This window comes from Danio aesculapii, chromosome 21 (assembly GCF_903798145.1).
Source record: "Danio aesculapii chromosome 21, fDanAes4.1, whole genome shotgun sequence".
Lineage (NCBI taxonomy): Eukaryota > Metazoa > Chordata > Actinopteri > Cypriniformes > Danionidae > Danio > Danio aesculapii.
In genome coordinates, this window is record NC_079455.1 from 23,370,899 (window position 1) to 23,382,976 (window position 12,078).

Genomic DNA, 12,078 nt, shown 5'->3' on the forward strand with positions numbered 1-12,078 from the left:
GTATGGGCTTTAACATCTGCTAAAGGGACCAATGAAAACGTTGGGCTAATTTGGGTACATTTAAGGGTATCATTTTATTTTGATAATTACTTTAACATGCCTTTTTACATGCCAACTAATTCTCAATAGATTATAAGTAAACTGTTAGGTTGGGGTTAGGGTTGGGGTTAGTTTAAGCTGACATGTACTTGCAAAGTTTCTTATAGTCAGTTAAATGTCTGTGATATCAGCAGATATTAAGCAGGCCGTCTACTGATACTCAAGAAGTAACTGGCATGTAGTTGCAATGCAACTTTTAATCAACAAAATGTGCAATAGGGACTATCAAAATAAAGTATAACCCATTTAAGTTCTTTCAGAAAGTTGATTAATGTATAATTTCCCTTGTTGTGAAATAAACAAACAAACAAGATTTCACATTGTAATCCTAGTAGATTTGCATATACTTGCTAGAAATTCTTTGGAGGAAAAAAAAAAAAACTCTGGTGAAATACTGAACTGGTAAATGGAGACGTCATTAAAAATGACCTTTTAAGGGTTAGTTCACTGACAAAAATGAATCCGTTTCTCTTATAATCAGTCATGAGCCTTCATTTTAAAAGGGATATTCCATGCAAAAGTCTTAATTCTTGCTCTATAATTCTTGCTCCTTATACACTTGTCACAAACCGGTTTGAATTTCTTTTTTTTCTGTTAATCACAAAAGAAGTTATTTTGAAAAATGTTAAAGAACAGTAACCACTGACTTTCACTGTATTTTTTTTTGCTATTATAAATGTTGATGGTTGCAGGTTTCCAACATCCTTCAGTATATCTTTGTGTTTAACAACAACAACAACAACAACAACAACAACAACAACAACAACAACAACAACAACAACAACAACAACAACACATAATAGTTTGGGACCACTCGAGGCTGGGTACATTTTCAGTTTACCAGTGTAAATCAAATGGATTGTTTTTATCTCAAGTGCAATACATGGTGGAAAAATCTAATCAAAATCACATTAAGTGATATGCTTTTTAATGACATTTAAAATGAGAGAACAGAAACACTACAATCTAAATTATTTGTTAAGAAAAATATAAATATGGTATACAAATATTAATAATATATTCATATTTATAGTCATGTTCTTTTTTTCTGCCCTTGCATTTTGGGAATTAGTGCTACATCAGATGAACACTCAAAATCAGAGTGCACTGTGGACCACACAAATTTTCGGTTCTCTGAATCTGTAAATAAAAATTAGTGAACAAATGAAGGGAATGATACACCACTTCTTAATTGCCAACACCTGATGATTTAGTGCACTATATAACATCATTTTCAGACATAATTCTGGCGTGCAGGACACATCCTGATCAATGAAGACAAGATTTGATCACCCCCTGTTTATTGGCTGTAGTATTGGTAAGAAAAAAAAATCCCATCCTCACCATAAAAACGAAAAACTAAAACTGTTGTCACAACTCAAAGAGGGAAAACTTACAAAACCCATTCCTGAAAATTCACATATACAGTAATATACTAGTAATTTACAAGAAAGACTGCATGTCTGAAAAGGGCTACAAAATGTTTTTTCTACCTGGAAGTAATGGAAAATGGAGTCGGCCATGGGATCTTTGCCTGGGAAAGTGTTAGTCCACAGTTTCTTCATGAAAAACACTTGGTAGGTCAATGAAGGCACTGTGCCTACAGAATAAACGCAAACATTAACTTTTATGGTTTTTCACAACTCAAAATAGCACTTTTACACATGGTCTGATGCACTGAATGCCCCAATGCACTGAAAGTTAAGAAAACAAATGAAAAACACATTGAGAACACATCTTCATTAGTTCGACAACACACAAACACATGCAAATTCTCACAACACAGAAAAACTAATACAGAGTTACACTGCAAATAGTGCAGACCCCAAAAAGTGATGAACCCGGCTGCTTCTTGTTTAGAGTCAGCGGTGTTGTCGGAGATAAACAAAAAACCCTCCTCTCAGATCTCACACTACACTGCGGACTTTAAACAGGAAGCAGTCAGATTCGTTCTGTTGTGGTTTTGTACTATTTGCCGCTCATTTCTGTATTTGCATGTGTTGTGAGAATGTGTGTGTGCGTGTTGTCAAAACCGATGAAGATTCTTTCTCAGCCTGTTAATGTTTTTCTATTTGCATCTGTTTTCTTAACTTGCAGCCCATTTAAGCTCTTTCAGTCACCATACTTTAATGAGCAAAACACATAATCACCGTCTTTCACAGCTCTGGCTTTTTTGATCCAGTCTGTCAGATGTCGAACAAAGTCAAAGAAGAAATCTCCTTCTGGCACACTGATCACCTGAAACCCGATGAGACATTTATATCACAATATACTGACAAACAACTGCCGGCTATGAGGAGAAAAGTAGAGGAGAAAGCTGTAACAATCAGCGGCTGGGGTTTTGAAGGAGTTATTTATGGTGTCATAAACTCACACATCCTCAATTCATCTAGACAGCTCTGTAGACTCACCTTGTCAGAAATTTTGACAAACAAGCTGAAACCTTCAGAGGAATGAAGCATCATCCTGCTGGCAATGTTTCGGCAGAAATCTTTGGCTTTTGTACTCGATTCAACCTCAAAAGCCTGCAAATAAAAAAGGAGTATTTAAAAAACAGACATTATATCAGACACCATTATTTCACTCATGTCTTGTTTGCAGAGGTGGAAAGAGCATTAAAATATTCTACTTAAGTAAAAGTAAAGTTACATGTCTATAAATCTCCTCAAGTAAAAGTAAAAATTAACTCATTAAAAATGTAGTAAAGAGTAGTACTGAGTAAAGACCTACTCAGTAAAGACTAACCTTAATTATTAAACGCATCAATAATATCCACAGATTTTTATATAGTCAATCAAATGAACTTAAACTATTTAAAAACTGCAACATTTCCCAGAGATGGGTTGCAGCTGGAAGGGCATCCGCTGCGTAAAACATGTGCTGGATAAGTTGACGGTTCATTCCGCTGTGACGACCCTGGATTAATAAAGGGACTAAGCCAAAATAGAAAATGAATGAATGAATGAAAAATGCAACAAATATTTATTTGGGCCCGAACTAAAAAAACAAATTCAAAACTTTTTTGTATGAGTTTTGTATGAATATCATTATAATAATTATATTCAAATATATTTAACTTGGCCTTCATCATGCTGACAGCCAAAAACAAAATGACATGTTATCATAGGCGATGGTCCTTTGAGTGCATCTGAAAAGACATGAATGACACTTCTCATAAAAGCTTGAGAAGCAGTTCTTTATGATATATATAATTTGTAAAATAAAGAGTTGCAGGTTAAGGAAATAGCATGGGATGAAGTTGCCACGGGCCTTGGTGCAGATGAAAAATAAAAATAGAAAGTGTATTTAAAGATAGATAGGTAACTGGAATAGGCAGAGATAGATTTATCTGTGCAAAAGCCACCGTGCAGGTGTGCGCTGCAGATGCAGCCGGTGTGAAAGGCAAATGCCTTTCAATTTTTGTACAAATATCTACTTTTAACCTTCCATAGAAATTACCAGACTTTACTGTTCTTCCAAATTTGTGTGCAGATCATTTCAGTCTATACTGACTGCGTTTCCCATGTGTGTGATGAGGTTTATAGTCTAACAAGTGCAAACATGACATTAATAAATTAACAACAGATTGGAGATGCTTTTATACTTAGCATTTGAAACTTTCCACGTGTTATTTATTTATTTTCTGCCTCATAAAGTTTCAAATTACGCCTATAGGAGCACAGGCATGGCTAAAATTAATAATAAGCCATATACAGTAGCTCACCTTGTCATTGCTGGAGTTGACAGGCATTTTGCTGTGAACTTTCTAAAATTCGGTGATATGTCCAACTCCAGCAACAGTAAATAGACAAACTATTTTAAGCGCAGATTTTTTTCTCTCACTCTGCTGCTGCAATGAGGTTCCTGGTGCGATTTTTTTTTCTTTTTCCCGTTGCATCACTTTTTTACTCAGTAACCGATATGATTTAAAATGTAATATTTTAGGCAAATCATACTTAAGTAAAAGTAAAATGACAGATTTTAAACACTACTCTAAAAAATACAAATTCACAAAAAAATAAAACTACTTAAGTACAGTAATGTATGTAATTCGTTACTTTCCACCTCTGCTTGTTTGATCAGGTTTGTGTTTCCACTGCTGACAATGCCCTTTACTTGGTTGGATTGGTGTTAGGATGTCAGAAAGCAGTGTGCGTCGTGCTTTCTACATGTAAATGACCCTATAAATAATGGAGGACATACAACAGGTCCTGTTCTTACTTCTTGACATGTGGCTGTTTGTCCCAAGAAGACAACAAGTGTTGTCTGCTTTGTTATTGTATTGTTATGGTGTTGTCTTTTGGCTGTGTATGTAAAAATAGTGAGTTCTGTGTTGTAGTTCCCCTGGCTTTTTTCCATGCAAGAGATGATTCTATTTAAACCAATAGCATTCAGCAGTGAATCTAGCTCCAGCTTTTTGGTACAGTACTGATGTGCCAGGTACCCTTAAGAATGACTACCATGGTACGGTTTGCTTTTTTGGTACTTCTGATCATGGAAAGGGAAATAAACATGGACCATACTTTACTGTACCATCTCATACTGTACCATACTGCTCTGTGAAAACAAGCCATAAGGAAAATAAAAAAAGTAAGAATACAGCCTAGGTCAGATGTTAGTTATAATTGAACCATACATGCCAACCCTCCCTTTTTTACTGGGATTCTCCGGTATTTTACCATTCTCACTCGATATCCTAGTTTAAGTATTTTCCAGTATTTCTCTCAAATAGTTAATTCTTCTATGAAAAGTGGAAGAAACATCAACATGAGCCAATCTCAAATGTGATATAATTGCAGGAGATGTTCAATAAAGTTGTGCTTTAGCTTTATTTTGGCTTGAAAGCTCTTCTGTACATGCAATTTGAAGAGGAGCAACAGTGGACACTTTGGGATTTGGGTGTCTTTTTAAACAGACAAATACACAAAATAAAATGTAAACATGACCGCCCTGGCATGTTTCATTTTAAACACAACTGATTTTATCTTAAATGAGCATGAACAGTAATGAAAGTAATCAAATGTTTTTATTATAGATCTGTACGTTATTAAAGTGAGGGTGACATATTCTGTATTTTTACATCCAAATGTTGACAGGTATGAAATAAACCCAACACAAAATGAATTTTCAGACTATTTCATCTGTTCACACTTCATCCCTCTGACGTTTTCTGTGCGAGACGCTGGACTATTTTTACATAGAGCTGTCAATTTTGAGATTTTGGGTTCTTCCGCTTTTCATAGTGTTTGGTCAGTTTAATGGAAAGTAACCATCTGAAATAACCCTTTAAGTGTTGCCCTTGCTTCATAAATTAGCATCTGTAAATTTCCATTATAACACAGTGATAAAGGAATTTTATAAATCTCCACCTCAGCAACACTTACACCAAATCTCACACTTTTACTCATGTCTATATTCTGAAGGTTTTTACAAACAGATATACAGTTGAAGTCAGAATTATTAGCCCCCCCTTTTTATTTTTCTCCCTAATTTCTGTTTAAAGGAGAGAAGATAATTTTTTTCTAAACATAATAGTTTTAATAACTGATTTATATTGTCTTTGCCATGATAACAGTAAATAATATTTGACTAGATATTTTTTAAGACACTTCTATACAGCTTAAAATGACATTTAAAGGCTTAACTAGGTTAATTAGGTTAACTAGGCAGGTTAGGGTCATTAGGAAAGTTATTGTATAACGATGGTTTGTTCTGTAGAATATCAAAAAAAATAGCTTAAAGGGGCTAATAATTTTGACCTTAAAATGGTTTTTAAAACATTAAATTCAACCTGACTTTTCATATTTAAATCAAAAAATGTGGAAGAATGTTGGTAACTAGTACTTTTTTACCCCATTTACCTGCAGTGTCTTGCCTTAAAGGGATAGTTGACCCAAAAATAAAAATGTACTCACTATTTACTTACCTTCTAGTGGTTTCAAACCTTTATGAGTTTCTTTCTTTTTATAAGGTATTTGGAAACAGAGTAACCATTGACATCCACAGAAAAAAACAAACAAATATGGGAGTCAATTATTACATATTACATATTATAAAATTTTTCAAAACACCTTATTTTGAGTGTGACAAGTGAATAGTGAGTAAATGATGACACATTTCATTGTAATCTTTGGGTGAACTATCCCTTTAATTGCAGATTTAAATGAGGTCAAAACACAATAGGACATTTGCTCCGCTTCTTCAAGCAGAACTATACACAGAGAGCTAAAAAAAAAAAAAAAGATAGAGAGACAATATCACCTTCAAAATGTAGGTAAACTCTCACCTCATCAGTGTCATCAGGAAAGTACACTTTGTGAAAGATCTGGGTGGTTTTGTGCTGAATGGCCTCCACTTCTACAAGGTGAGGAGGATACTTTCTTGACCCATTTCTGTGCGTCAGGAGAAAATGTTTTAAAGGAATGCATGTAACACTAGACAAAGATGTTTCAGTGTGTTTCAGGTAGTTACCGCAGGGCTTTCTGCAGTCTCTGCATGCAGTCTGGAGCAACCGGATGATGTTTCTTGGACTGCAGGAACTTCTGGACGTGAGGGAGCAACATGTTACTGGGAGGAAAGAGTCCAGTGCAGAGCCAGAGCAGCTCCCAGCCCTTCTCCTCACTGTATCTGAACACAAGGACATACTCATACATAAATCACCACCGTCAGACCATTCAAACGGCCATTCATTAGACTTTAGCTTTGGCTTTTTGCAGGCTGACCACTAGAGGACAGAATGTTACAGATTTATGAGCCACATCAACTGCTTTTACAGTAATGGGTTTCATTTAATAACTGTGTTTAAAGCAAACATTTTCATGCAAGTTAATCATTTATTGATGAAGTGTCACATATATTTAAGCCTAACTGAAAGCTAAAACACACATATGCAAACAAAAAATAAAAACCACATCAGACAGTTTGAAAAATAGAATATAGTAAAAAAAGATCAAATACATTGATGTAAAGAATTACATAATATTTTATTATAAAGATATCTAACCTCCAAATTAAAACTTACTATTTACTCACTCTCAAGAGGTTATAAACCTTTGAGCTTCACAAAAGAAGATATTTTGTAGAATGTTGAAAACCTGAAAATATTAACATCCACAATAGGAAAAACAAATACTATGGAAGTCATTGGATACATGTTTTCAGCTTTCCTTCAAATGAGCTTCTCTTAAATGAAGAAAGTCCGAAAACCATCGTTAGCCAACTAAGTTTGCAAGTTCCATCATTACAAACATAGCTTGTTTATTTAACATTTCCCAAATCCATCTTTCCAACAAACATTAGCAAACTGCATCGCAAACTTGTGCGCTTGCAACTACACCTCTAGAGCTGTAGTTAAGCATAGTTCCTGGTTGTGTTCTATTCCCAGTTATCCCCCTATGCCCTATTCGTTTAGAACATTCCAAAATTTAAACTTGAAATGATTAAAAAAGCATTAAAGTCATCTCTCTTAGGTGTAATTTGCCTTTAAAGTATTTTCACAGTTCAGTTTTAGCAATCTTCATGTTTACAATTGCGCTCCCTTCGTAGTGCACTTTGAAAATATTGATGTCATTTTGAACACAGCCATGGCTTATGACGAAAGCTATAGGTGACCTATGATTTAAAAGCTGAATTTCTGCTACATCTCCAAAGCTTGTGAAAACAAAAATATATAGCATGCTTTTAATTTATAGTAGCTTATTTATTATTAAGAAATGTATCTGTATATGACATGGGCCTGTTGGTTAGAACATTTCTGCAGTGGCTTTTCAAAAAAATAATAAAGTAAAAAATAAACAATATACTACTTAATATTCATTCATTTTCTTTTCGGCTCAGTCCCTTTATTAATCCGAGGTCGCCACAGCGGAATGAACCATCAACTTATCCAGCATATGTTTTACGCAGCAGATGCCCTTCCAGCTGCAACCCATCTCTGGGAAACATCCACACACACTCGTTCACACATATACACTACAGAAAATGTAGCCTTCCGAATTCAACTGTACCGCATGTCTTTGGTCTGTGGGGGAAACCGGAGCACCTGGAGGAAACCCACATGAACGCAGGGAGAACATGCAAACTCCACACAGAAACGCCAACTGACCCAGCCAAGGCTCGAACCAGCGACCTTCTTGCTGTGAGACGACAGCACTACCTACTGTGCCACTGCTTTGCTACTTATTAATAATAATAATTATTATTATTAATGTTAATATTATTAATATTATTATTAAGTAGGATTTTTCTTAATTTCCTATTAAATAGCCTACTACTATTAACGATCTATATGATTTACATATGAGATTAAAATACGTTTTAGCTAAGGGATTTTATTCTCAATAATATTTGTAAAGGAAACACAGGTTCTATATGTGTCATTTACATAAATTTTAATTCATATGGGAAACAAGTGCATGTTTTTACCAAAACTAATATTGGACTTTTTTAATGCGTGTGTGTGTAAAACAATATAATTTGCACAAATAATTATGGGGGTTTTCTCTAAAGACGTTGTTACTCCACCCCGTTTAGAGCATCATTATGGACATTTTACGTTCGATCTAATGTGGTTCAAAAGACGGATCTGCGACAGAGCAACTACGATTTGGGAAAACACTCGTCACTCTATCGTTCTTTTCCCAAACGACGCATTGTACTATGATAGTTCAGCAGCAAGTTATGTCATTGTTTGGGAAACGCACCCCAGGTTTGTAACACGTAATTATGAGATTTTTTCAGTCTTGAATGAATTATCCCTTTGTTGTAACTACTACTACTAATAATAATCATAACAATATAATTATTCTGATGTTCATCAGCTGTGCACAGAAAAAGGCCAAATACTCTCAGCGGCAGTAAAAGTATGAGTGAATGAGACCCATTGAATATACAGTGTAAAACCTACTTCACATGATTCTCAGTGAGCTGCTTGATGATCTGACAGTAGATCTCATCCTTCAAAGGTTCAGCTTTTAAAGCTCCTTCAAAGATCTGGTCAGTGAGCTCATTAACCGAACGGCTCCTCTTTGACGGGTAATCGCCCATGTACTTCAGGACGGGTGCGACAAAGTCAAGGGCCAAAATCAGACAACTGCAGTCACTCATTCAGAACATGAAATGTACACTTTTAAAAGGAACTAGTGCTATTAAATTTGTATGGCTTAATGTAACATAAATGAAGTCTGTTCCTGAAATATGTAGTAGAAAACACATGAAAGATTTAGGTTATTAAAAAAATAAAAATAAAATAAAAATTCGACATTCATTTTGGAATATGAGGATCCATTATTTTAGGTCTGCAGTGCTTGACATAAAATGGTTGCACTCTGAGCTACTGGTACTGCTTGTCACTATTTTATCACAATACATATAATGCTAGAGGATATCAATGAAGGCCTGGCAGGCGTCCTGGCTCAGCTCTTCATGACTGAGGATTTTTTTCAGCAGAGGTTGTTTCAGAGGTTCTCTGGTGCAGCACCAGATTTTATCCTTCCCTCTGCCTTTATTAATGATCACACGGCTCAGGGTGCTCTTGGAAGGTGGTCTAGAGGATGGAAAGCAACCAAGAGATTGTAAAATATTCAGTATAACAGAAATAGCTTTTTGCATGAACACACACACAGTTTTTTTCCAATTTAAATTCCATATAAAAGGTGCATAGGAAAAATGTGTATATTATTGACTTGTTCTTTATTTTTTGCTAATTTCTTTATTCAAAATGTGTAATATTCTGCCGTAATATTTTTTTTGTTTTAATTCTGAAGGTTCTGACTTATGAATTTTGAATTCAATAAAAAAGAACAATAATATTAAATGTTTTTTACGATGCATCTGTACTATATATAAACAACTGTACAAATAATATAGAAATATAACTATAAATCATATTCATATATTTATTTTTAGCACACAATAAAGCACTTTAGAAGGTCTCGAAGAAGGTCAAAGCACCTAAAGTGATCGTAGGAGAACTCCTCTAAAGTGTACGGCTGGACCTTCTCTCCACTGTCCAGCAGATTCTGCTGGGATAAATTTATGGAGTCCTTACGCTGGTCTGGAGACATGATGATCAATGACTGCAAGAAACACAAAGAGAAGCTAAGTATTCATTTCATGTGCCAAAACTGAATGCAGCATGTTGAACATTTGGTAACTTGTCATTTCAACATTTCATTTTTTATTTTCCCCGCAAAACACCATAAAAAGTTGGCAAAGGTTTGGTTTTCCACATGCTGTTTAAAAAAATTTTAAAAAGCAAAAAATCTTACTAGGGATGCTCAAGATAATTGATTAACCGTTAACCGAAAGTATGCGTTTTTAACCGATTAACGGAATCAGTTAAACAATTAAAAAATATTATTTGATATATTTGTAAAGTTTAGCTGCATAAGAGGTCGATCACAGCGAATGCGCTTTTTGCATAAGAGGGGCATCTTTTGAATGGTATCTGCAGTGTTTGTGTTGTCAAGACAACTGCGGAGAACTTTTAAAGATGGAGGAGAGACTAGTGCTCGCTGTTTCAAGTTATCCAGAGCTGTATTACTTTACAAATCTTTCACAATATTATTAAATATTACAATTATAACAACATAGGGAGCAACACACGTGCACAATCAATATGCAGCTGATTCAGTCGTTTCCTAGTGACATAAAAAAGAGCAGCGAGCTTCCTTTTTTCTTGTCAACAAAAAACGCAGTGTGGTGTGTCTCGCAGTTTTGGAAGGGAAAAGCGTGTTCGCTGTGATCGGCCCCTTAATGCAACTGCAACACATATTTGTTAACTCGCGGGACTGTAACGTGCAACCACACGTGCCTACAGAGAAGAAGCAAAATTGAAGAAGAATATTGCAGTTTGACACAAACGAGTTGATGCAAAACCAGCGCTGATGCTGATCGCCTCTGTCCTGGATCTGCATCATAAACACAACAAATAGGCTATAGCTTTCATTTTACAGCTTATAAAACATGTATGCAAATTAATGCAATATAATATTTAAACAACAAAACTGTTTACAAAAAGTCAACATATGCATCCGTTGTCACTAGCTATGGTTCCAAATGTGAAATAACTTTATGCGCAAAACTGGATTATCGCATAAAAGATGTGCAAAAAAAGCAGCGTTTCCATCCAACGAGTCAAAATCTTCACTTTCTGATTAACTGGCGCCAAATATCAACAGTAAAAACAGAATTTGCTGCGACAAGAGAAGCTGCCTGATTCTTTTCTTGATTTAATAAATGACTTGCGCCTCTCACATATCATCAACTGTTTTTTTGCGCATATCCAAAATACGCATAAAAATAGGTGGATGGAAACGTAGCTAATGTCTTCCATCACACGCAGCGCGCACTTGAACCGTGAGTGAGAGAAGGAAAAAAGCACAGCAGCTCAGAAGGAAAAACCAGGCGCTCAAGACATAACCTTTAAAATAATGATTTCTATTAAAAATGTAAACAGATTTTGTGATATAGCAGCGGAGCATTAATTAAATGCATATTTTCAGTGGAGCGATCGATTTAAGGTAGCCTGCTATTTTTATTTGACGGAAGACAAAACATTATGACTGGAAAAAACAGCCTATGCCGGTTTTTAAAAAGGATCCAGTCAGTGTTTTCATTTTGCAATCTAAATTTGTCATTTTAGTGAAAAATATTTAGGGCAGGACTATTTATTTTATTCTTTTTATTTGTTTTAATATTTTTTTTCTATGCTGTTGGAAACACTGCAGATGCGTGAAGACGTTCTATTATTAATATGTTCGCATGTTACAGTTTTTCTCAGTGGCTTTGGTGCATTTCTCACAACACTATTTACATTTGCACAACAGTTAATGCATTTCTCAAAACAATTAGTCATTTGTGGACATCACAGTAGCAGTTTCTCATTCCCTCCAACAAATTGCAAATGCTTTTGGACATTCATTAATTGCTTTCATACAACTCTCTGCTGTTTTATAACATTTTCATTTGCTTATGTCA

The 12,078-nt window shown here is 35.1% G+C and overlaps 1 protein-coding gene across 1 annotated transcript in view; it reads right to left on the reverse strand.

Moving 5' to 3' along the window:
- The window catches only part of myo7ab (myosin VIIAb), a 55,921-nt gene that overhangs the window by 4,205 nt on the left and 39,638 nt on the right, over positions 1-12,078 (reverse strand). Inside the window, exons 35-42 of the mRNA XM_056446262.1 lie at positions 10,051-10,175; positions 9,486-9,643; positions 9,005-9,158; positions 6,571-6,726; positions 6,386-6,491; positions 2,511-2,624; positions 2,250-2,337; positions 1,593-1,699 (exon numbers count right to left, since the gene is read on the reverse strand). Coding sequence (XP_056302237.1) covers positions 1,593-1,699; positions 2,250-2,337; positions 2,511-2,624; positions 6,386-6,491; positions 6,571-6,726; positions 9,005-9,158; positions 9,486-9,643; positions 10,051-10,175 — 1,008 coding nt within the window. The remainder of the gene's footprint in view (positions 1-1,592; positions 1,700-2,249; positions 2,338-2,510; positions 2,625-6,385; positions 6,492-6,570; positions 6,727-9,004; positions 9,159-9,485; positions 9,644-10,050; positions 10,176-12,078) is intronic.